Source organism: Vipera berus (assembly GCF_964194415.1).
Source record: "Vipera berus genome assembly, chromosome: 3".
NCBI classification, from domain to species: domain Eukaryota; kingdom Metazoa; phylum Chordata; class Lepidosauria; order Squamata; family Viperidae; genus Vipera; species Vipera berus.
In genome coordinates, this window is record NC_138204.1 from 95,628,522 (window position 1) to 95,656,255 (window position 27,734).

General features: G+C 37.0%; 1 protein-coding gene across 1 annotated transcript in view; it reads left to right on the forward strand.

Annotated features, from left to right (window-relative positions):
* Positions 1-4,371: 4,371 nt before the first annotated feature.
* The window catches only part of DENND1B (DENN domain containing 1B), a 219,192-nt gene continuing 195,829 nt past the window's right edge, over positions 4,372-27,734 (forward strand). The window contains exons 1-2 of the mRNA XM_081323441.1: positions 4,372-5,015; positions 8,146-8,210. Coding sequence (XP_081179567.1) covers positions 4,999-5,015; positions 8,146-8,210 — 82 coding nt within the window. The 5' untranslated portion in view covers positions 4,372-4,998. The remainder of the gene's footprint in view (positions 5,016-8,145; positions 8,211-27,734) is intronic.

Below are 27,734 nucleotides of genomic sequence, written 5' to 3' on the forward strand. Positions count from 1 at the left end.
TTGACCCTCCTTTGGCAGCAATAACCTCAACCAAACGTTTCCTGTAGTTGCAGATCAGACCTGCACAACGATCTGGAGTAATTTTGGACCACTCCTCTTCACAAAACTGTTTCAGTGTAGCAATATTCTTGGGATGTCTGGTGTGAATCGCTCTCTTAAGGTCATGCCACAGCATTTCAATCGGGTTGAGATCAGGACTGTGACTGGGCCACTCCAGAAGGCGTATTCTGTTCTGTTGAAGCCATTGTTTTGTTGAATTACTTGTATGCTTTGGGTCATTGTTCTGTTGCATCACCCATCCTCTGCGGAGCTTCAGTTGGCAGACAGATGGTCATACGTTTTCTTGCAAAATGTCCTGATAAACTCTGGAATTCATTTTCCCATCAATGACAACAATCTGTCCAGGCCCTGAGGCAGCAAAGCAGCCCCAAACCATGATGCTCCCTCCGCCATGTTTTACAGTGGGGATGAGGTTTTGATGTTGGTGTGCTGTGCCTTTTTTTCTCCACACATAGTGTTGTGTGTTTTTCCCAAACAACTCAATTTTGGTTTCATCTGTCCACAGTATATTTTGTCAGTAGTGCTGTGGAACATCCAGGTGCTCTTTTGCAAACTTCAAACGTGCTGCAATATTTTTTTTGGACAGCAATGGCTTCCTCCATGGTGTCCTCCCATGTACTCCATTCTTGTTTAATGTTGTAGATGTGTCAACAAAAATGTTAGCATGTGCCAGAGATTTCTGTAGGTCTTTTGCTGACACTCTAGGATTCTTCTTTACCTCATTAAGCATTATGCGCTGTGCTCTTGCAGTCATTTTTACAGGACGTCCACGCCTAGGGAGAGTAGCAACAGTGCTAAACTTTCTCCATTTGTAGACAGTCTGTCTTACCGTGGACACATGAACATAAAGGCTTTTGGAGATACTTTTGTAACCCTTTCCAGCTTCATGCAAGTCAACAATTCTTGATCGTAGGTCTTCCGAGAGCTCTTTTTTGCGAGGCATGGTTCACATCAGGCAGTGCTTCTTGAGACCAGTAAACCCAAAACAGGTGTGTGTTTTTAAAGGGCAGGACGGCTGTCAGCAACACATCCAATATCATCACACTGATTGGAGTCAAGGTTGGCTCACTCCTGGCTCCAATTAGCTCTTGGAGAAGTCATTAGGCTAGTGGTTCACATACTTTTTCCACCCTGCACTGTGAATGTTTCCATCTTATGTTCAATTAAAACATGACAACAGCTAATGTTTGTGTAGTATTAGTTTAAGCAGACTGTGTTTTTCTATTGTTGTGACTTACATGACGTTTAGAGCACATTTTATGGCCAATTCATGCAAAACTCCACGTAATCCCAAAGGGTTCACATACTTTTTCTTGCAACTGTATGTGCATGATCCAGCTGATTAGAATAGTATTTCTCTGAAAGATTTTAACATTCATGCAGTTTAGCATAACTTGAATTCATTCCAGTTCCATTTAAACTCTTTAGTTCCTTTTCAAAACAGGAAAAAATTAGCTGGGAATAAAATGTGATATTGATAGGTGTTCCATTGATTGTGTTCAAGCAGTTTCATATCCTTATGCCAATGTTTCAGTGAAAAGTGAGAATATTCCCCCAAGATCATAGTTTATCTCCTCCTCCTGTCAATAAAACTTCCCTTCCCCAGAAAGCATATTTTTCTGAAAATAGAGAAGTTTATTTGAATTGAAACAAGAAGTTCATAGAGGAAATGGTGAAAATGCCAAGGCCTGATTAGCAAAATGATCCTTAGGTTATATCCAAGCCTCCAAAATATTTATAAGATTATGCCTGTATGGATTGTTTGCTTAATTCCTCTAAGAATAATCACAGATAAATTACAATGTGCTTTCTAAAAAAATATTCTTTTTGGGAATGATCTAGACTGGGCATTTATTATGCCACTGCCTCCGCAGTGAAGGGGATGTTATCTGCAACTACACGTCACTTGGTTTACTACTTGTAAATCTCCTGTTTTTCCATTGCTTCTTCAACTTCCTTTTATACAATATCTTTCATTATAAAAGATTTTTCCTTTTATTGGTTATAGGAAGAGTTAAACATTCAGTAGAAGCTGCTACAGTACCTCCATAATTGCTTTGGCTAGCAAAACTTATTTTGTCTATGGATTTGTTACAATGATTAAAAAAAATAGAGAAGCAAATAACAACAACAAATAACATATTAAACACTGGAAAAATTGTTCTAATCACTGCTGACAACTTAAATGCAAAAGTTGGAGAGAAACTTGTATGGAAAACTACTGGAAAGTGTGAGTTAGAATGGTACAATGATCCGGGACAATAGTTAAGTAGGTTTTTGTGTAGAAAATGGTCTGTTCATTGCTAATAGGCTTAGTTTAGGTCAGACTCACCTGTCCCGGGCCTCCCAAGGTCTTTGCCACCCCATGAGGTACCCCAGACTCTGCTTTCCACCTCTTGGGGTCCCCATAGATCTTGGGCCTGCTTCCCATTTAGCCACTCAAGGACTTGCAGGAGAGGGCCTGCTCCTCAGCCAGCTCCGGGGACAAGTAGCACCAACTTACCTTTCTGCTTTTTGAAGCTTCTGAGAGAGGCAGCCAGCTGATGTGATATGAGACTCAGCTTCCCTACAGAGGCAGCCTGGTGGTAGCCTCCTGCAACTCTGCATGCAGGTGTTATTCATGATCCTTTGTTTTAATCACAGTTGTTAAGAGTGAATGAACCTGGGGTGTTGCAGTGGTCATAACTTTGAAACTAGGACATAAATAGCATTTGGGGACGGTCTGTCATAACTCTGAATGGTTGCTAAGCCACTGGTCATAAGTCAAGGACTACCTGTAACCCAATCCTTAAAAACAGATATTTAAAGGAATTTTCAAACCAAAGGACAATTACATAATTGCAGTCTAATTATCCAAATATTAATTTTCAGATACAGTGGAAAATCCTTTAGATGAAATTAGTACCATGTAAGGAGAAAGTGAGAGGGACGCGGTGGCTCAGTGGGTTAGGACACTGAGCTTGTTGATCAGATGGTTGGCAGTTTGGTGGGTCGAATCCCGAGTGCTGCGTAACAGTGAGCGCCTGTAACTCGTCCCAGCTTCTGCCAACCTAGCACTTCGAAAGCACGTAAAAATGCAAGTAGAAAAATAGGGACCACTACAGTGGGAAGGTAACAGCGTTCCGTGTGCCTTTGGCGTCTAGTCATGCCGGCCACATGACCACAGAGACATCCTCAGACAAGCGCTGGCTCTTCGGCTTTGAAACGGAGATGAGCACCGCCCCCTAGAGTTGGAAATGACTAGCACGCATGTGCGGGGGAACCTTTACCTTTAAGGAGAAAGTAGTGGCAACTGAATATTCAACCTCCAGAAGGAACATAAGGTTGCATAGTTAATATTGATGGAAACCGCAAAAAAATATCAAAAAGGACTCTACTTTTTGTTTTACAGTTTACTCCAAAACTTTTGATTGTATTGACCATTCAAAACTTAGGAAATCTCTGAAAGTAATGGGTATGTTCCAGTATTTGATCATTCTGATAAGTGATTTCTGAAATAGCCAACAGAACATGAGGTGGATAAATAGAGTACTAGAGAGAACAGGAATGCACCTGCATAATGCAGGGAGAGACACAACAGCTTGGAGAGCTTTTTTTCCATAGGACCATAGTAGTGGGCCAAGATTGGATGGAACACAATAGTAAGAGGTAAAAATGCAATTCAAGCAATTTCCTCCAATTTTGCTCTTTTAGCAAACTTACACCCATTGATGTTTTCATCTGCTGTTGAAAAGTATTGCATGTAAGAAAATAATGCCAACTCATGGCCAAGGAGACAGGAGTCTTCTTAATTTGCAGGGCACTTAGCGAGAATGATAGCCTGACATTTTTATTACTATCAATCTATTCTTATTTACTTTATCAAAATTTAAATCTTTGAAAAATCAGGCTAGTTAGTACTTTCAAAAAAGTTCCGGGAGGGCAACAAATGAAAGTGGAAAGGTGATACCCCCTTACACTGTAGTGAGCCTACATCTTGCATTATAATAAAGGCCAATCCTTTATTTCAGAAACCTGACCTTCAGATTAATTTTTTCTAGTTCTCATCTTGAATTTTCCTTTGTCAATCAAATTTATAAACATAAACCATTATTATTTTTAATCCTTATGAACCTCTTTCAGATTTGTCCCCTTTTCAGGTTTGTCTTTTCCTCCCCCGAGAAAATATGGCCACTACGTGCACTTACATACACGTAAGGCTTCTGAATTGATAGCAAGAGAGATCGGCTGAGTAGTACCAAGCAGATCACTCCACAAACGGGGATTTCAATTCAGCTCTAAGATTGCTAACTTTTGTTGCGGGTTGCGTCGTTTGCGGACAAGCATCTTCAGCTTCAGTTCAGTGTTAAAAGTTTATCCCCTTGTTTTTTGTTTTTTTTTCCTGGAGTTAAGTTGCTAAAAGTCCACAGGCCCGGACCGGAATCTACTTTTGCTTCTTGATGTAGCTAAATTGGCCATCGCAGCTCCTTGCTGGAGGAACCCTATGGCGAGGCTGCTGTCTTTCCTTTCCGCCCTTGGGCTAAGCGTCCGTCCGTCGCAGCAGCCCTGGCCAAGGCCCAGGGAAGAGGTTCCTCCAGCCCCCGTAGAGCTTCCTGCTTTCCACAAGGTGCCGAAGAAGCCGCTTCTCTGCGGCAGGAACTGAGCGAGGTAGAAGAGAGGCTGGGAGGGAGGTGCTGCTTTTACGGCCGCCGTCACGCCGGGCCTGGCCGGGGAGGCGAAACAGCGAGACTCGGGCCACTCTCGGCGACGACGCCTAAGAGTCGCCCGCGACCCCGACCTGCTCCCCTTGGGACGCGGGGCTAGAAGAAGCGAGCGAGCGAGGAGCCGGCGCGTCCCTTCCCTCTCGCCCTCCTTTCCCGCCCAGGCCGGACTGGCGCCTGCCTTTTCCCTTCAGGGGGTGCCGCCGCCTCCTGGGACCCCTCACCCCGAGATGCGACCATGGACTGCAGGATCAAGTAAGGGGGTCAGTGGAAGCGGGGCGGCGGCCCAAAGTCGGCTTGAAGGAGGGAAAGGCGCTCGCCAGCCGCCGCGGAGAGAGTGAGGGGAGGCGTCAGGCTAGGCCTCAAAACCACCCCCAGCCCCACTTTGCATGTGCGCGGCGGCTGAAGAGGAGGAGGCCGGCCGGGGACGGGAGCCGAGATCAGCAGGAAAGCGGCGGGCGGGGGGGGGGAGGAGAAGGGAGCGGAGCCCCATCCCTGCTTTTGGCGCGCGTCTGTCGGGGGCTGCGCTCCCAAACGCGCTCGGAGGGGAGAAATCCATTGACAAGCACTTGGGTTTGCTTAGGTGGGATCCGCCGGCTCGTTCTGGGCTTGCTTTGTCTTTGGATAAAACTAGCTTATCGCCCAAAGCGACTCTCCTCCCCCTCCTTCCCTTCGCAGAATGAAATCCAAAAGTCTTGGGGTTTTGGGGGGGTTTTTTTTTGAATGGCCGACGGTAATACCTGGATTCCTCTGTCTCCGGTCTGCCTTTGCTTGGCTGCGCCTGCTGGGTTTACTTTCTTGACCAGTACTTTGACACATACCGTCAGCAAGTGACAGTGCAGACCTCCCTAGTAAAGGTCGGACAGCACATTTTTTTTTTTGCAGAATGAAGTCCACTAAGAAACACAACAGGCCAAGGCTGGTGTTTTCTGATCTGTTGCAACCTAAAACCCACGTGAAAAAACTTTATCCTCATTTCTAGTGCACAGTCTCTGCACCCTGGTAACTTAAGATGTCATTCCCCCTTTCCCCAAATGATAGGATTTGAAGATTAAACACTACAGTACTGTGGTGTATGCTAGGTAACAGTTTGATAGGGGCACCAAAATTCCCCAGCATTAACTGAAAAGAGCATGTGTGGCAAGAGTGGGCAGGAGGATGTTAAAGTTGGCAAGGAATTTCCCATGACAGAGTAATGTGAGTAGAATGATGCCACAGACTTAATGGATATAAATATTTTCGGTTTTTAATAATTCCCACAGGGGGTTGGAAAAATATACCTCATTTGAATATCTACGCCAATTCCAAGGGAATTATTTTTACAGTGAAAAATGAATTAACTTTTTTCTCATTTGGTGATTGCACTTAAAATCTTGACCTTGCAAGCCTTGCTAAACTTTGCATTTTGAACTATTTTTTGCAAACCAACAATGATTTGTTCATGGTGAGCCAGCTGGAATAGACATAAAAGCCCTTGCCCAACACACATTGAACTGGTTTGATACTTGATGCAAAGTGACAAAATTTGAAAAGCCTTTTGTGGAAGCCTAGAAGCAGTTACACAGAAAACAGAAATATTGACCTATGAGATGTTTATCTAGTTTCTAAAGAAGAAGTTGTGGTTATAGTTGGAGAACCTGTTATCATAGTAGTTTTCTTTTCAGTCATTGTGGGTAGTTCTGGAGTTAGCAGTCTCAACTACACAAACCATTGCAGGAGAGAGCTCAATTGCAAATCCTATTATAGCTGCAATCATGTATACAATTACTAAGGAATAAGTCTCACAGAAGGACGAATTTCAAATTGAGCAAGCATAGTATTTACATTGTGCAAAGAAGCATAACATCCAGAAATTATAAATGATTGATTTTTAAGGGTAGAAGCCCCATGAATATAAATTTGGTAAAATGATAATAATTTTATGACTATTTTAATACATTGAATTTTGTGTTCCACAGCAAATATGTTTATAGTTCCTTAATTATGTAGTTTAACTTTCTTGAATGTAGCACGTTCAACTCCAGTTCCAGTTTAATATCTGCTTCTTCTGGCCTTCTATTTACATATTTATTCATTCTCATGGTCCAACAGTTATGTAACCAAACAGAGGGTGGGTGACTTCTTTATTAGAGTTGGGGGGGGAATGCTCACATGTTCATCTGCATGAAACAGTAATATTTGCAAACTCAAGTAATTATTGAAGAAGTTACAGTTTGCTTATTGCTGTTCAGTTGTTCTGTCTTAGATTTTCCATGCCCATTCTAGCACTTTTTAGTATTTTGCGAATAATTTCTTTGAGTTATTGGCTGGAAATTCTAGAAGTTTAATTCCAACACAACTGGAAAACATGATTCAGGGAAAATTAATATTAACAAAATTCCATTAGAGATGATTGTAAAACAAAAATCCATGCTAAGCTGTAAGACAGTTTCCATAATTGTACATGTGAGGGCAACCCTTCCTTAAGCCATTAGGTAAGTGTTATTTAAAAATTGGAGCGTACCAACGAATTTTTTTTAATCAAATTCAGTTTATTTAAGTTATACACAATAATATCTTTGAGTTCATATTTTATATTCTATATAGCCAGTAAGAAATAAATAAATACTAGAACTGCATAGCAGTTGCTTTGAAAATTTATAGAGGACTAAAATATGTATAGAATTTGGGAGGAGTAATGTGTAAAGCATATACTGCATGACATTACATATGACATACTAGAAGTCTTGCAAGAATAACAATAAAATTCCATGGTGAAAGGTTATTCACCCATTATGAAATGATAGAATCCTTCAATTTATAGTTACAGAATTTGAAATAGATGTTGAAAAAAGAACTGGCTAATATATAGGATTATAAAAGATATCATATTATTGGTTTGCATACATATGTACTTCGAGGTTACTGTGATCAGTTATCTCTTATCTTATACTCTTTATTTTAATTCCTAATAAAGTAAGGGAAAACAGTTATTTTCCTAAAGATGTAAAACAAATGTTATTTCTAACTTGCAGTAAGCTGTAGCTTAACTCTTCACTTTCAGCCTCAGTTCCCACTTCTGTTTATCTTGGCAGGATTCTCTTTGTCCTTCTGAGTCATTCAGTGCTGAGAGTTAGTGTACTAGAGCTGGATTAACCATTATATAATCTAATGAATTTCAACAGTCAAGCTTAAATAATATTTGTTGAGCTTGCATTGTAATGCAATTCTGTATATCTCAAGGATGGTTGGTAAATAATCATTGCGCATTCTAAGGGACAAGTAATTATGAGTCAATACTATTATGCAGTTTAATGTTATAACAAACACAGCATTCCTGTGATTAGATTATTTAAATGTTTGTGACCAATTCATGACTAGTCAAATATTTTGTTTTTACTTCCAGAGAAGATCCAGAGACTACCTTTGATTTGGTGATACAAGTAAAATGCCAGGCTTCTGAAAATGAAGGTAATGCACATATCTTTATATTCTGCATATAATTTAGTTGTGCAAAATGTAACAAGTTATATTTTTAATGTAGATAGACTAATATAGTTAGGAAGTGTGCTTAATTGTTTTTATTATGGTTATTTTTAATAATAGAACTATATAATTATAGCTTACCACATTACATGTTTTATATACTATTAGCTGTAGCAACCACAATAATATTTAATTAGAGACATACAGTTTGCTTTGAGTGTGTGGTTTAGCCTTTTTTCAATTTGCACATTATAATGGATTCCGTAAGTTGTGTTTAGCAGTACATATAATTATGATGTTTAAGCAGGAATCCTCTTTGGCTATGTATGCATAAGCGTTTGGGTTGCTAGTTTAAATCATTTGGTTGCCGTTACTATTTGAAAAACATGGATAATGGTCATCTTAGGAAGGAGATATTTATGGATAATAACAACATTATGCTTTATCTACTTAGATCTGGTAATCCTGCTTAAATACAAAATAAATATTTTTCTCAAATAAGCTTTGCATTGGTTTAATCTTTAAAGTTAGGTATGGAAACAATACCCAATTTAGATGCATTGTAGAGAATATGTATTAGCTAAATTCAAGTGTTCATGACTTTTGCAGGTAGTCCCCAACTTATGACCATTTATTCAGCAACTGTACAGGATTATGATATGATGAACAAAGAAACTTATGATCGCTTTCCGAAGTTATGGATGTTGTAGGTCCCTCACTGTCATGTGGTCAAAATCTGGGTAAGGGTTAGAGGACTCACCTACATGTCCTCTTAGTTGCCCTTCCCCCCTCATGTGCAAATTTGTCTCAACTTTGGAAGCTTTGGCCTGCTCCATGCCCATTTCTCTCCACCCCATCATGCCTAGGTCCACTTACTTTTGCATTGTTCAGTAGGTGCTGATAGATGCGCCAAGCTGATGTGAGGCACAGCTTTCTGTCATCGCACCATTCTTTAAGCGGGTTTCATTCTCGTGGAAAGTATATTAGAGCCAAATAATTTTATAAATCAAGGGTTTTTTTCACCCAAAATATTTTTCTAGCATAAAATTGAAAATGTGTCATTAAAATGATGCTTCAAATAGATCCCACAGTCTTTTTTCAAAAATAAACATAGTGATAAATACAAACTACATCATTGCTTGGAAGTGAGTTCACATTGCCCAAAAGACATAAAGATAATCTGGAAGGTCATGATGAATATCTTGAGTGACTAGAGTCCAGGGAATAATAGAGAAGATATTTATTTATCAGCATGATTTCTGGTAAATGTTTTTTGTGACTGGCCATGACAACCAATGATAGTCATTTTGTGAATGATCAGCTTCTCTTCCTATGGCTATCATGCTGAGGGAATCTTTATGAAATACTTTCAAAATCCAAGTGGATTGACTGACTCCCCCACCCTACTTAGGGTTACTGAACATTTAATTGGCTTTCTTTCATCAACATTAGATTGGATACAAGTACCATAGGCACTTGGGGACCCACAACCCCTGATAATAATTTATTTTTAAAAAGGATAATGAAGAGAATGAAATAAATCTGGTGACTGCTGTGTATCAAATGGAAATTTGAATTCTAGTGAAATTAAGGTTTAAGTATTTGCATCTTTTTGTTTTGTCTATGTAGTGTAACAAGCTTGGAACTATCCACTGTTTTGGATTGAAGGAACCTGTTACTTGTTTTAGAAGTGAAATAGTCTAGTTTCAGGCTCTTGTCCTCTGACATTGCAAGACAAATTTGTTTGATTGATGATTGAACCATTTATGAAGTTTTAGGTTGAGCAACATGGGAAACAACTCACAAAAAATAATTCCTCTTACAGAACTCTTACTGTCATATAGGAAATAAGTTATATCTCTGTATGGTAATAGTGGGAATGTACATTGTAAGGAAGGAACTTCAAAGATAAATTATTCCAAAAGTAAGGATTTTGGTGTTTGCCAAATGCCCTAAAGCTGATATTTGGTAGTTAAATGAATGATCAGTTAAATATTGGGGGTAGGATTTCACTTCTTGGGTTAGTGTAGGTCCCATTAGGATTATATTAAGCAAAATGCCACAAAATTGACAATGGCTCTGCAAGATTTATACTGGGGCAAGATTTATACTGGCTGTTCTTAAAGTATTAACAGCAAATATTTATGCACAACTCTTACTTGGTATTCACACCCATATAGCTCTTTTGCTCCAATAGAGAGAATATAGCCTAAATTTCTAAGGTTATTTTCCAAGTAGTGTGAAGTGTGCCTAATGTGGTCCTTTGTCATGAAACTAGTATGATTAGAGTGGAAACCAGCATGTGGTTATGTATATTTTCATTCTGGTTGAAATGGCGCTTTTTTTTGCCATTGGCTTATGTACCTCAACCCTAGCTGATAACTTGGAAAAGTTAATTAAAGTTAATTTATGAGAAGTGGCAGAGTCATGGTTTTTCACAGGACATATTATTGATGATGATGGCCTAAGTAGGTGGCATCAAGCGACATGTTAAGGATAAAAATTCAGTTAAATTTGTCAATCCTCACTAAAAAAATAATAATACTTGTTTTCCCTTTTTTAGTTCAGCAAAATATTTAAACCAAATATCTATCTCTAAATTTAGGGGATCACTAACTCTAGCATGTTTTAATGCATCTAACAACTATACTTGAAGGAAAATTCAGAGAAATTCCTTATTATTTAAGACTATCCATGTAGTGAAGGAACAGTTGAAATGCAGCTAATGTATTGTTGCATTGCCCATTTTATTTATTTATTTGCATCCCAGCATTTATTATTTTTATAAATAACTTAAGCGGTGAACATATCCAACACACTTTCGTCCTCCTTTTTCCCCTACAACAATAATCCTGAATTGGGCTAAGAAAGAGTAACTGGCCCAATGTCATAAAACACTTATGTTTTACATCCTCCATATTAACTAAATTCCTGGATCATTTGAATTTATTTTATATACTGTTGTTAGATGACAAATATGATTCAGTCTCTTTGAATATGACTAAACTTTATTCTATTTTTTATAAAAATCACTGAAATGAAAGTTACTGTTTAGCTTTAACTTATTTTAAAAGTTCAGTTTCTACCTTTTAGGTGGAATTCTGGTCATTGATTGTAATAAAGGCCTGACTGATGAGTAATGGTGTAGGATTTGTCCTTTGCTCAGTGAGCCACATTTAAAAATCATATTAAAAATTCAGACTGACGTTTCCTACTGTTTTGAAAGATGCTAATGCTATATATTCCTGTGGCTGATTTTAGGCTCTTCTAGTATTTTATGTCTCTGTTGCCTTTTTAAAAAAATATTTCACTTATATTTATGAATCCAATATAAAATGCACACATTCATCAGTTACCCAGCTTTAGCTTTAAACAGATTTTCATGCTAGGATAACCGTTTGAATATATCATACTTAAAAATGTGACCTGTTCATTGTCTGTGCCTGCACTCTTTTCTTCTTTATAAAAGAGATTTGTATTTTAAATGGGTGTTCTTTTTTTGTTTTTGTATCCCATCTGCTTGCTGTGCTTGATCTTGCTGTGAAGTAGAGGTTAGTGTATGACATCACAGTCACAAATGTTGCTGGGAAATATCAGCAATAGAGAATATTGTCTTCTAACAAGATTAAGCAACAAGAAAGACTGGAAGGAAAAATATGCTCATAGCTTTAATATTTTGCTGATATTTTCATTATTTTTTAAAAATAATTTTAATATAGAATTAAAAAACGGTTACCTTGTTATCATGAATCTACTTATGTTCTGATAGCAGACACTGAGAGGACCTTTGCATTAGTTAATGTACATTAACAGTACTTTGCAGCCTGTGTTTTTTGGTATGCATAGTATTTAGCTATTCCTATCCTTCATACTGCGTATGATTAATTGATCTGTTACTTTGCAGTGGTAACCTCAAGAAGGTTTTCAAGTTGGAAGAATACATTTTGGAAATCATTTTCAATTTCAGTATAACTTGAATGTAGATCATCCAGATTCTGCTTTTTAAAAAAAGAAAGAAATCTGAATTTAATCCAAGGCATATCTTTTTTGTCAAGTCCCTATGCATGAGCATACCCATGAATGACCCCCCCCTAATTTCATCCATGCAATGTTAACATTTCCATGTAGCCTTGGCTTTATGATTCTTAGTTTGTAATAAATTGCATAGATGTGGGTGGGTGTGTAAAATGTTTTAATAGTCTGTTATGTGTACTACCAGTTATAGCTGATTGGCTTGGTGGATCGTAGCTTCTGTTGACTGGATATTTTATTTATGACTTGAGGAAGAGAGAAAAATGATGTGGAGAATGCTAATGGTTCTGTAGTAGTTAAAAGAATTGATGAGACACAGGTTCATGTTCACTATCAGCTATGGGAGCTTCCTAAATAATTCTGGAGTAGTCTTACCAGCCCAACTATTACCAGCTACTGTTATGAGGAGAGTTATGAGGAGACTCTCACAATATGAGAAGGTAAAGATCTCCAAGTAAGCCACCCCCAACTCATAAAATTGACAATTACTGATATGCGTTAGTGTCATTGGTGTCTGCTTGCAATTATTTAATAAATTTATTAAATGTTATTACCATAGTTTTGATTGGCAATTTTTTCCTGAGGATTTATAAAGTGGTGGTTTTTCTCAAAAGAACATTTTTCAAAAATGCAGTGAATCTTTATGACTGACCATGTGAAGTAGCAAGATTGGGTTATGGCAGGGGCATCAAACTTGCAACATCATGAGACGTGTCGCAATGTATCATGACTTTTTCCCCATTGCCGGAGCTGGGGTGGGAGTGGTTTCGGCATGACGCATCCGGCCCGTGGGCCGGCAGTGTAACACTCCTGGGTATTGTGAATAAGTAAAGCCCATTTCTTTTATAAGCAATATTAACACTATTCAGTTTGACTGGATCACCTGAGAAAGTAGAAGCTGCATGAGTAAATTCTTGTCTTGTATGCTTACACATTGAATTCCAAATATAGAAATGATAGGAGAGGATGGACACAATTAAGGGAAAAAATGTATATTGTTTTGTTAGTTTAAATTTAGACATATATTTTTGTACTATTATTAAACAGGAAGCCTTATGTGATCATTTCAACCAGGCTTGCCTTAAATAGGCAAATTGTGGTGCACTTTTGTCATAACTCTAATGTATTTTGAACCTTACATAAACTACAGCTAATTTATGGAAGCTTGACTTTTTAAGTACAATGCTTAAAGGAATTGCTCCTACTTTTGGATTTATAATAAAGATATGATGTGAATATTGCCAAGTTTAGAGGTCTTGATAATCTGCTGGTTAGTGATTAAGAGCTTGATCTTTCTTCATTTGCTGATTGACGCAGGAAGGAGAAAAACTGCATTATGTCTTCTAGTGATTGGTTCATTATCTTATTAAGGCACAACAAACAATCTTTTTAGGCCTGTGGACAAATTTATAAATGTGAGCTTAGTGTGCAGGCCTGTCTAATTACAAAAAAGAAGCAACTTTTCAAAAACAAGGCAGAACGTCAGTTTGCACCCTAAATGTAGAATAATATTTCTTTGGATATTATGTAATCATCATCATTTCCAAAAGTTGAACAAGTTAATCATGTCAAAAGCACACAATTTGTATCTCAGGTTCATCAGCCAAACGTATGGACAATCTTTCTCAGTCATGATGACCAAACACACAAATTGAAGAAGTGATTCCGGCTTTCTTTTTTTCTTTCTGGAATTGCTTTTTTTCTCACTGACATTCCTCTTTGGCCATTAAATTCCTTCAGTGCCTTGATTGTAATCAATTCACTTCTCTTACATTTAATTTTTAAGGCAATTGATTCAGTAGAGGTAGCACGCAAAGCTGCGTGATGTAAAATGACAACAGTGGTAGTAGCAGCAGATAATGGTGTATTGTGAGATATTTTTATAACCACAGCACCTGGAGATTATTTTTTCTACTCCCATCTTTCTCTGCTCTTTCAGTTACACTCATTTCTCATTAATGCTCCAATTCCCTTTAAAAGAAAAGTCATCTGCAAAAGCCCTTAACTTATGTTTCTTTTAAAATCTTTATTCCTACAATTATCTTGTCTTATATTTATGTTCAGTATTTTAACACCCAAAATAAACAAGAGAGGAGATTAGCAACCTGCACTCATTTCTTGGTGAGATACTTGTTCAGCACTATCACAGGTGGTGCTTTTAAGATGCTATTATCCTCCCATTTTTTAACACTAGTATTCTTCCATTCAGAAGACCAATTGAAAGCAGTCTGACAGAAAGTCGCAAATGGTGACATGATTGTAGTATGCTGGGACAACCACAAGTACAAGCACTCATTTAGTACCATTGTAAGTTTGAACAGTTACTGAACAAGGAGGGCCACTTGTATTTGTATATGTGTCAAATTATGGAATCAAGAATCTGTATATTCAATGTAGAGAATTAATAAGGAAGGGTAATTTTTGACCTACAACCATAGTTGAGTCCAGAATTATCACCATAAGTTGTGGTCATTAAGTGAAGTGCCCATGTGATGGCCTCACTTAGTGACTACAATTCTGGCTGTCCTTGCTATGGTCATAAAGTGGAGCACATGGTTCCTTGCGGTTGGGGAAGCCTGATGCAGGCCTAGGCATCTCCCTATCTTAAATGGGTCCTGCGCTAGGTTTCCTAGGACCTCTGAACTACCTCTTGCACATCTTCCTGCCCCACTGGGTTCCCCACCCTTGGGCCTTCTTGCTTTGCTTCTGACAATCACCTTTCCAAATGAGTGCCCAGCTGATGCAATATGTGGCCTTCCTAAAGAGGCCACCTTGCAGCATTCTGGAGTCAGGCGCCAATTGCACAAGGTTGCAATTTTCCAAATCCTGAGAGATCCTGAAAATGCCAGCTGCTTCCAGAATGGTGTGAAGGGGCCTCTGTAAAAGGCCATGCAACACAATGGCTAATTCTCTTTTAGAAAGGCAATTTTTGGAAATCACCTTTCCAAAAAAGAATCACCTGATGAAACATGCAGTCTTCCTAAACTAATTCATGCCATTCTAGAAGTGGCATCATTGAAACAGCCACAATTCTTGAATCACAAGAATTGAAGCTGCTCTCAAAATAGCACCGGCTTCTGGGATAACATGAAAGGGCCTCTGTTAAAAAAAGCATACGGCATATCAGCTGATTTTAGCATTTAGCATTAGCTGATTGTAGTGTTTACTTCTTTTTGTGTACTTATTCTGTACTTATTTCTGCACCTTGTGAGAAAGTTTACCTCATATACTATAAATCTTGACTATAAGAATAAACATTTTATCTTTTATATTACCCTTCTTTTTAAAGATATGTGATCAGTTAGAGCATAGCATATGTAGAATCTCTTATTACGTTTTTCTTTTTGTACAAAATAAATTTGATATATGATTTTATAGAAAATTGGGGGGGGGAGGAGAAGTAAATTGATTTTAATTTTTAGAGATTGTCCTGTGCCCAAAGAGGGCACAGTTTAGAGGAAAATATTTTCTTCATGTATATTGGAACAGTAATTACTACTGTTAATGAAGCTATATGGGGAATACCTTGGGAGACTGGACAAAGAGATGCTGCCAAGACAACAGTCAGATAAGCATAGATGGGCAAGTCTCAGAAGTTACCCTCCCTAGTTTCTTAGGCTGTAAAGAAGATGAGGGGGGGAGAGAGAATTGTACTTTCTCATACTTGCAAATTCTGTCAATGAAGCTTCATACTAAAGTAGAATTGGTTTATTCCTTGAAACTGACAGAAACAGAAACATAAATGTTTACTTTGTTTGCTTTTAAAAATTCTAGAGTAGGAAATTTTTCAAAGTCTATTTACCTTATAATTTAGAAGTGGAAAAAAATCAATTCCTATCATATAGATAGTCTTTATCTAGTTAACTGTCTCAGAGAGCATTTATTAAAGTCAGACTTGAACTTGTTAACTTGTGGTTAGATCTTTTTAGGGAAGTGCTGTATTCTAGAGAAAAAGCAAGTTAAAAAGAAATAGCTTGTTTAAGTAATCTTTCTGCTCTACAAAGGGGAGAACAAAACAAAATAAAACTGTCAGACACAAGACACACTGAGAGAATTTTACCTGAATGAGATAGCAATCAATCAACAGTCTTTGCAATCTGTTTCTCTCCGTCAGGTGGTTTGCTATGGTCATTTTTCTGGAACTAAATGAAGTTACTATCTGTATTGTCATTGTTTTATTCTTCATTTTCTAGCCATAAGGTGTTTCTTGTAACACTCTTGATCACAGCTGAGAAAATGCTATTCATGCAAGGAGTGTAGAATTTCTTACCATCCCATAGTTGCTGAATCATGACCCAGAGACTTTAGCCAGCATGACTAGTAGTAAAATATAATGTGTGGAGGTGACTTGGAGCTGACTAAGGCAGAGGTCTCTGACCTTTTGGGCACCAGGGACCGGTTCCGTGGATTTTCCACAAACTGAAGGGTGTGTGGTTTTGTGTGCTGCCTTCATCCTGCAGATGGGTCTTTGCTTGTTTGTGTGGACTAGTTGCTGGCATGCCGCAGTCCGGTACTCGTCCACGGACCGGGGGTTGGAGACCCCTGGACTAAGGCATTAGTTACTGCGATCTTTCTAATCCAAATTCAGGTGCAGTTTGTGGACAAGATAAAACTGCAAAGGCTGTCATAAAGCTATGGTTGCTACCTTCTCTTAGAGCAAGAGCCACAAGTTTAAGAGAACCTCTAAATGGTGCACTGATTTTATCTGGGGGAGTACAGAGATAGACATGAAAAATCTCCAGATCTGGACTTCCGGTTTGCCAATGCGGCCGCTGTGGATGTTTAGAGGATGACTCTCGTCTTCCACATCCAGTTTCGCATTGCTGGGGGGCCCTAAAAGGGCTTAAAAATCGCCTCAGAGAGGCGACCAGCAAGAGGGGCTTTTGCAAGAATGTGGGAGAGCGACAACTCTTCCGTTAGTGCCTGTGTTCCCTTTGAACCGGTGGACAAAAAACCGGCCATAGCAATATGGCCAGTCACTAGGCTGTGGACAGCCGAAGTCACACTTACCATCAGTCAACATTAAAGCAGCGTGGAAAAGACTGTGTGAGATCTACCTCTCTTAAATTTCAACTTTTTTTCTACCTATGTAAGCTGCTAAAGTACTTTTCCCCTCTGTGGAGAGGGAAGGGGTATTTTAGCCCTCCCTCCAGAAACAGTGGCAATTGAATATAAGAGAAGATTTTAAAAAATAATTGGATTCCCACTAGAACGTTATTTTTTAAAACTTGTGGATTAAAAGCTTTTGATTATCTATTTTTCATTTCCTATTTTTATTTGAAAATTTGGCTTTTTTCTCCTAAAACAGAAGAAATAATTGAAAGGAATTTCCTAACCAGTTGGGGGACATCTTGTGCCACCGATCAGAGAATGTCGATTGGTGGCCCCGAGGGGGAGATCCTTCTCTGTGGGCGCCCCGGAGCTATGGAATCAGTTACCGGTTGAGCTCCGGATGGCACCCGATCTTCGCTCCTTCCGTCGCGATCTAAAGACATTCTTATTTGAACAAGCCGGCCTGGCCTGATGGGGGATGGGTGGGGTTTTTTATTGTTATTTTAATATTTGTATTTACTGTTTTTAGTGGGCATATATTTAATCCTTTTTTAACTTTTGTAACTCTGTATTTTTTATGCTTGCCCTGTTCACCGCCCTGAGTCCTTCGGGAGAAGGGCGGTATATAAATAAAATTATTAATAATAATAATAATAATAATAATAATAATAATAATAATAATAATAATAATAATAATAATAATAATAAATCTGAAATTGCAATCTGTTATTCTTAAAGAAAAGAGACTTGGCTGATAATTTTAGAAAACAAGATAAGATTCATGTAACCTTGAACACCAGCTGTGAAAGTCTTAGCTGTTTCCCATTTACTGAGGAAAAAAAAAAAGAACTGTAAAAGTTTTCAATTTAACCCATCACTATGGAAAAGACCAGGAACAGACTTTTACTAGGGAAGAAATGCAAAAACAAATTTTTGCTATGATGAAAATAACTTGCCAGACTTACCAATTTCTTCTTACAGCTGGTGATGAAATAAGAGCTTTTGGAAAAAAACCTAGAAAGTGCCTTAGATAAGCAAACTCAAACTTTGACTACAACTAATAAACTATCTACACAGAGCACAACAGAAAAAATTGAACAATTGAATATTTTGACAGAAGATTTAACCACCCAACAAGTACAGACAAGAGAAAATTTGGAAAACAATCTGACAAAATGGTTGGAGGAAAAAACCTACTATATAATTCAGAAGGAATTTGAAGATCAAAATGAGAAACAGATGGAAGAAAAGATAAACAGTCCAGGACAGCTATGTCAAGAGGAGGAAATAACGAGAAGATCTGGTAGTTCTGCCAGACCCCTCAACCTTTCAAAAATGGCGATTGGATGGACATATCAATATGATATAATAATACAAGAATTTTTCAATGATCCTGAAGCAAGGACACAGAAGATGACTTGGCAAAAGAAAAAAGCTAGAATAAGGCTGAAGAAGAATGGAGTGTGGACATATTTAGGAGGTTTAAAATAGAAGATATTTAAGTAGACAGGACCCGTATTTTGAATATGAGATATTGTTATGATGTGAAGATAAAGAAAAATGTTGGCTAATTAAAACCTAGATGTATAAATATCAATAGTTAAATTGAAATATTGAGTTGTTTATAAAGGTTAAATAAAGGTGATTAAGACATATATATGTTAAGAGTGATGTAATTAATATGTTTGGATGTAGTGAGAATGAAATAAGTTTAAATATGAGAGAGTGGACATGAAGAAGAGAGAGGCTGTATTAAATGCAGAAATGGGAGAAATCTTGGTTATTGAATTTACAATATGTGGAAATTATAATGAAAATAAGAATATTACATTGTATTACCAATTTGTTGATATGGAAATGAGATAGATAAGATATGTATTAGATTTTGGGGGGAATTGTGACAAAGGGAATTGGGGTCAGTTAAAAATTTGGAAATGACAAATATTAAATGTTTAATTTAAATACTAATGCAGTATTAAAGTTGGGAAAATTTATAAGGTTATTGATGGTTTAAAGATGGAATATCAAAATAAATAAAATATATAAAATTATTGATAAATGTAAGAAAACTATTAAGTAGCTGATGGATAGAATGAGAAGTAATTTAGACAAGAGACAGTATGTATTAAAGGAAAAAAGAAGAAATATTGGCTGTAATAGTTGGAGATTTGTATTAATATACATTTGTACGTAATGAAATTATTGTAACACAGACACCACATTGTTTTTCAAAGGTATAATTTAAAATTGGAAAATTAATAAAAAGTTTATTAAAAAAAGAGAAAAATCTCTAGATCTGGGAAGTGTTAAAAACCACAACCAGTCTTCTTGAGACTGAGCCAAAGCCTGTTGTGCCCCATCCAGTCCTGAAAGATTCTAGACACTGGGAAATAACTTTAAAAAAAAACCAAAACAAGTTTTATTGGTTTTTCAGTTAAAATCTACATATTTAGAAAGCATCATGATGACTGGGTAATCAGAGATTCAATAACAGAGTTTTCAGTACATAATTCAGGTTACATTATCAAAACATCCTTCTCAATTTCCCTTAACATTTCATACAACCAGGTTAAACTAATAAATTTCTAGAAATAGCATGGTCAGTTGAAAAATTTGTCAATTCAATTTCATTGAAATATATCTATGTCTTGTTATTAAAGCTTACCTAATTTTAATTTTAATTATATTATTCAAATTTTAACATCCCAAATAATATTCTCAACTCAAATTTCCCTTATTTCATTACAGCAAAAACTATAGCATTCAACGTGTACGCAGTGGCTGAGTAGCTATGTTCTACCTAATAAACATCATCTTTCACATCCTAATACATCACACGTTACTGACAGGACCACAGCCTATGTTTATCAATCTACAACTATTTATGCACAACCAGATTCTGTTTTAAATTTTAGTTAATTCTTAATTCTTAAATAGAATAATCAAATGTCTTTTAACATCAAAATTGGGATCTATAAACCAAATTTCCATTATGTCAGTGCACAAATTATAATGTCTAAAATAAGCCTAATAGATACATAAAGACTTTCTCGTTCTATCTCATAAACGTTTTCTATTTTAGATCCTGATAGATCACTGATTACTAAAAGGATAACCTTTAATGGTTCTCTAAGAACTCACTTTTTAAATCTAACTCTGGGTTTCATTTTTGCCAATCAGGTTTCCAAACCAAGGCCTTTGAATTGCCAGATATGTCTCCCTTCGCTCCAATATATATTATTTGAATTGAAGGAGGCCATCTAGCCATCAGTGAATCACAAAAACCAAACCATTTGTAATCATTATGTTGTTGCCCTGTTAGATCTAGTCACTGTATTTGCTCTAAAAACTTTATCTTCAGTTCGGTCTGGATTCCTCTTCCATCTGGGTTCATCTGCTTTAAGTAAAGAGTCTTATCCAATTTTGTAATTAATGCTTGGCTATCCAGGCTTTCAGAAAACTGTCTTTGTTGATCTTCCATGTCCTCTATGTTAACATCACTATCTTGCACATAGTATACTTCTAAAGTTATAGGCTCTTGATGGAGTCAAACGTTGAGTATTAAGTTTTCCCATAGTTTGTTGTTGGTCCTTAAGGTTATTTGCCATAGTGATAGTTCCTTGTACTTTTAGAGTTGTCGGTTCTTTGGATAGTTGTTGCTTATATTCTTCTGTCTCAATAGTAATATCTTCCAATTTTGTTATATTCTGAAGTATAAATTTTTTAGTTGCAGTCTGGGTTTCAATTTGTGACTTAAAGTTGGCATGTAAATGATTAAATCTGGAGACATCTCAGTGACTCTGTAGATTGTTTCAAGTATGAGGTTATAATCAAGCAAGGTTTGTGGCTGATCCTTCTCCATTTTGTAATAATTATAAATAGTTGTTGGTGGAGACTATTTTTAAAACAAAAATCAGTAAGAGTCCACCTCCACAAGTCTAAGCCAAATTAATCTCCTGCTGTTTCAGGTTTTTATCTTAATGCCAAGGTCAGTACAAAATGTAAGCAAGCTTGTTTGCCAGTAGTATTCACCCAGTTTTCAAGTGCTTTCAAGTGCTTTGTTGTGCTTTTGGCTTCGGCAGGAAACGGATAAATGATGGGCCATGGGAGTGGCCAATCCTTTCTTCTTTGGTTCAGAGAGTAGCTCCAAGCCAACAGGAGGGCTGCCGCCCTTCTACTGCTGACTGGAGAGACCTCTCCCCTGCTCATTGCCCCTCCAGGGTGACTTTCGACCCCTTTACAGGGGCCCCTCGATGAAGAAATCCAGGCGAAACGAGCAATTCCCTCTCGTGTCTGGGAGCACCGAAAGTCCAGAACCGGAAGCCACTGGGAAATAACTTTTATGGCATCACTTGTTTGGTCCTGAATGGTATAATCTGGTGTCATCAGCAGAGTGATCCAGTGCTGCCTGATGACCTCCACATATGCCCTCATGCAAATATTAAATAGGAGCAGGGAGAAAGGAGAGCTCTGAGGTTTTCTGCAAAGCAATGACCTTGAACTGGTTCTATTCTTGTATTACCAATGTCTTTATTTTCAACCACACGTGCCCATCCGTAGTAGTTAGTTTACAGTGGCCTTATTTTTGATATTAAATATAAGAAGTAGCAGGCAGGATCTCTGTGCAAGTGCATTTGTGTCCGAACAAAGTTCCAAACAAATTTGGTGCATTGCTTTCATGAGTTCCAGCAACCAGACCCCAAAGCAGTAGGTGAGAGTGATATCAGATTATATTCAAAAGGTCAGATGTGAGAAGATTGCTAGTTCAGGTTCAAGTGACAGTTTCAGGACAAATTTTCAGGCACGTGCACTCTACAGCAAACTTTTGCTGTTACTTATGCTTGTTAAGCTGAGTCTCTACCAGAAGGTTCAATCAAAGAACAACTTTGTTAGGTGAAGAGTATGCAGAGTGCTTTTATTGTGCTTTGCATCATCTATGGTGCATCTGGGAGTTGGATATTGCTCCAGCAATTCTTGCTCATCCCTTTTACCACTGACCAAAATCACAGCTCTAAAGACTCTGTCTGCTTCCTCAGGATCAATAATTCAAATTCTTCCCTGATAACTGGGTGAGTGCATGCTTCAGGCACCTCAGTAGTATCTGTACAAATAGAGTCTAATTAAGAGCAAATCCAAGCAAATTTATCCTACAGATTCCTAGAATTGCCCTCAGAGCACTGTTTCCTCAGACTCCTCCCCACTTAGTAAGGAAGGATTGATTCACCCTAAATAGGGCTGCCATTCAGTTGTCTGTAAACCTGATAAGAGTGTAAAATTAAGTTTTGCTGCCCATATTGCCACAAGGTATTGCATGAGAAAGATTTCAATTAGGTTCACTCTTTGCTTTCCTCCAATAGTGCTCTAAACTAGTATTTCTCAAATGATCTATGGTGAAGGATTAATTTTTAAAATTTCTAATCAGTCACGGAATGTTACTTTGTAATATATAATAAAAATGAATTATTAGAAAAATGAAATTATAGAGCCCAGAGTTTTCACATTTAGCAAATATAAAATTGCATTGATCATATGCTTGAACATTGTAGCAATGTCAGATTTGGAAACTGTTGTTTTTGGAGTCCCAACAGCCTTTGGGTCCAAGCAAAGGGAACTAAAAGGCAATTATCAGTACCAAACTCCAAGGTTAGCAATCCCCTGGCTCCTGCCATATCTCCCTTTGCCCATATACAATAAATAAATAAGAGTCAGCATACAGTTAACCTAAGAGAAAGTGCTTTCCACATGAAAAATTTAAATAGAAATAAAAATAAGCTCTGCTTTTTCCTCTTCAAGTTGAATAGTAGAAATGAAATGTAACCTTATTTATGCAGAGATGAGTCGAATTTATTTCATTATACTTCCCTAATATAGGATAATTGCCTTAAATGTCACTGGTCTTAAAATTATTGACCAAACTAGATGGGTCAGCAGCTGATACATAATTACCTCTTTGGATGTCCTTGTATTTTCACTTCCTTTGAAATACTTTTCAGAGCAATTGACATCTTCTGTGCTATGTAAAGTCTGGAAAAAAAATTCTGGTTAGACCAAACCTCAGTTAATACAGATTTTATTCATGCCATCCTTAGTTTTCTTATGCTGATGGTACTGCATCAATGGATGTTTGTAATCTGAGTTTTAGAGATGGGTTTGGTAGACAAGCAAATAGGCAATTTTCTGCATGGACATATATTTCAACAGTCTTTAACATCAAGTTATCAAATTCAATTAAATTGAGCAGTATTCAGTAGATATTTGTGTTTGGCTCAGTACATTTGCAAAAGTAGTCAACTATGTTTCAGTCAATAAACTAAAGTTTAGTATGATATATAAATAAAATCATTTTTCCATCAGGGAATGTCTCCCAGATGAGTTAACTTTTTGTTTTGCTGAAGACTGTGATATTTCTTCTTCAGTTCCTTTATACTGCTACTCATTGAACAGAATAGTACACTGTTTTTTTTCCTTTCTGATCCATTATGGTATTTAAAACTCTGGAATGAATAATATGGTTAGTGTAGGTCTTTTTGTTATGGAAATCCAATGATGAATTTATTCTATAAAATAAAAGGTTTAGATTTTTCTCTTATTATTTCAGTACTTTTATGCTAAGATTTACAAAATTTCTGTTGAATGCACTTACGGTAATAATTCAATCCCCCCACCCCAATGTAAGGCTTACTGCATGGAAAAATCATTTGCTTGTGGCTAATTGTATCAGCCTTGGGAAATATTTTATCACAAAGTGTGACCTTACTATGGTATTACAGGAATGTCAATACTAGCCTTGCCAGCAGGTATACAATTACAAATGTCTAAGACTGCCATAAAGTTATTTTTAAAAAATCTAAATGTAACCTCATAATAATATATGATATAAAGTAATAAAAAACTAAGTACCAATAAGAGGGAAGACAAGTATTAGTATAAATTGTCTTTCTCCAACTGTTACTTGAATTTCAACATTAAAATATTTTACTTTTATTTTAAAAGGAGAAAGGATTGTTCTTAGATACTGGTCTTAACTCTAGTTCAAAGTTATTATCTATAGGCCACAGTACTAATTGTGATTAGTAATATTTATTTTATTAAAATGTGGAATAAGATTTTCATTTGTTTACTGAGCTACTAGTAACTATATTTGGAAGAGAGGGGAAAAAAAGCATTGAAAAAGAATGCAGTAAGAGAAGCTGAAAGGGGAATTCCCTGTTTATACCAGACAGTATAGAAGTAACATGCATCTGTGTATTGTGTTTTTTTTCTGTATTGCATTTACTGGTCCCATTTTCAGCTCCAAAAGCTGATGTGTATGAAAAGTAAAGAACTGAATCAGCACATAAAAGTGAACACTTAGTGAGGAATTCAAAGCCAAGGAATGTGGTAGATATTGGATCTGGTGCCCAAGGCCAGGCTAGAAAGAATAGTGCAGCCAGAAATTGAGAATGTAAAACAGTACTTTCTGCCCAAGAGATCCAATTTGGATAAATATGGTCCTTTCAGGACCAGAACTTATTTAATTGCTCAGTGAGAAACTCCAATTTACTGTTCAATGGCTTGCTTCTTGGGGCACAAGTTCTTGGTTTGTCCCATGGCAGTTTTTAGTAGCATCGTATTGCTTCATAAATTTCAGGAACAGAGTCAATGGATGTGAACTCTTCCCTTCATGCTTACTAAACTCTTATGCCATGCAACTGGAAAAAAGTTGCTATTTCAATACTCTCATGTTTTCTGAATACAATACAATCATTGCAACAGAGCTTGTTTTCCACTGGATGATAGGGATTAGTGGAGAACCGTGATGTATTTAGGGAAGGTGAAGGAGTGATTATCTTCAATTGCAGCTCTGAGATGGTGGAACATTCTTCTTAAGATTAGATTGCCATGCTCATATTGGCCCTCAGAAACTTTAAAAATAGAGGGATTTTTCTTTGAAGATCCTTTGGAAATTAATGATCATCATTATGCATACTTTAAGTCCTTTTATGTTTGCTTGTATGTTTATTGGCTTTTATGTTTTTATTCTGTTTCTGTGTTATAAGCTACCAGATAATTTTTGTTGAATTTGGTGGTATATCAATACAAAAATCAATTGGTCAATCAATAAAACATGTAATATATGACAATGCGTGTGTGGGGGGAACCTACTTCCTGTAGATAGAAAAATGTGCTAATCCTCCATTTCATGGAACAGACACTCCATTGGTAGTATTCTAGATTGTCTCATTAACAGAACATATTCTTCAGTTTATTCCATTTTATCATTTCTTATTTCTGACCAGCTTATTTCTTCAGTCATCTGTATACTTGGTAAGCTATCAACTCTTCAGCTATCAACTCATCAGTCACTTTTTATTAACTGAACAACCTGTATTCCGTGTATTTAAGAAATATAAGTATTTTCTTGAATGTGTTTGGGTCAAATGGATGCAAAATACAGAGGAAATGTGAAGGGCTAATTTCATGAAGACCATGAACATTTTAAGTAGCCACTATATGGCAGAAATCAGTGTGAATTGAGATCAAAGTCTTTAAACCAGTTCAAGGCACAAGCAGCATTATATGCTATAAGGCAGGGGTGTCACTTGACGTGTGGCGATATATCACAACTTTTTTTTCCATTGCTGGCAATGGGGTATGCCCAGTTTCGCCATGATGCATCCAGCCTGCAGGCCGGCAGTTTGACACCCCCGCTATAAGGTATCTCTTTCAATTAACAGCACTCTGGGTTTTTTCCCCCTCTCATCCTTCTTTCTCTTATTTTGAAATTACAACAGTAAAAATGCTTAACCTTTTATAGTAGGAAAAATATGAATCAGAAGATATCCAACATAGATTAGCCTAATAATAGAATGGAAACCAAGGCAGTTCTAACTTATTTTGTTACTGAATGCCATATATTGCTCTAAATTGCTGAATCATATATCTTGACAATACGATATCCCATATATCCAGTAAAAAGCCATTTTTAATTGGACTATTTACAGGAGCAGCATGACTAATTTATTATACAATGCATGTATTACATAGTGAAAGTATTACAGAGATTGATAATAGTGAATAGTAAGTGGTATGTAAGTAATTAGTAGGAAGTAAGTAATAAATGTGTTATACATGATATAATTGGTCATTCTTTGGCATGTCCCAAGTTGTGAGTGATTTCGTGAATCAGTGTAGTACAGTGATTGTGTTGGACTTGAACTGGGATGATTCAAGTTCAAATAAAACCTCAGCCATGGAAGCTGATGAGCTTGGCCCGGTCATTTTATAGCTCAACATATCTCACAGGATTGCTATTGTGGGGAAAATGCAGGAGGAAAGGCTATGTACTCTGCCTTGGGCTCCTGGAAGAAATATGGCACAGACACTTAACAAACAAAAATATGTTCTTTTTCTTCCACATCCTTTCTAACATTATTGTTATAAGTTGGAATCAATAGGATATGCAAATAGTTCACTTTGATTTGTTAAAGAGATTATTTAAATGGCTGATGAAATCTAAAAATATGTATGGCATTTTTCATAGCAGGCACATTGAGATCATGAATTACCAGTAATATTGAATATATGTAGATTATAAATGGCAGAGATAAAGCACATAAGATTAAATGCGGATTATTGTGTAATGGCTCTAATAAATATCAGGAGATTGAAAGAGCTTTCTAGTTTTATCCCGATGAAGCTGAAACTGATTTAAATATTAATTCCATTGACAATGATTTCATTTTTAGAGGAAAAGCCTAGTATGATAAAGATCCATGAGATTCTAATATCCCATTCTTGAAAGTGCATGTGTTAGAGAGTTTAAAATGATTTGGAATGGGAGTAATCGAGATATCGTAACTAAAAAGACATTTACCACTCTTTTTTAGAATATGAGTGTAGGGTTTTATTGAAGCATATTTTTGGATGTAATTATTAAAACATTTAATCAGTTGTTGTAATGGTAAGGCATCAAGTTTGGAACCAGGATACAGTGAATTCTAGTCCTGCCTTAGGCATGAAGCCAGGTGGGTGACACTACCCCAGTTATATACCCTCCCAGCCCTGGGAAACATGTAGAGGGGAACCTCTTCCGAAAAATCTTGCCAAAAAACCTGCAAGGACTTGTCCAGGACTCAAAAGCTGACTCAAACCAAACAAACAAACAAAACACCACCCTAAGAGGAACATGTCAGATATAATGCTAAATAGAAACAGGTAAAGATTTATTGGTTTTTCTTTATAGCTATATTGATCATGTCTGATCCATGCCACCGTATAATACTAAATATTTCACATGGTTGAAGATTTTTCTCTCCATCTTGATGTTCTGTCTATTGTAGGTGTGGGCAGCTTATTTCCTCCAGGCTACATGCATTTCTTGCCCTGGTTCTCAGTCTCTTTCAAAAGTAAGCAATTAGCGAGCAATTCAGATCTCTTACAAAA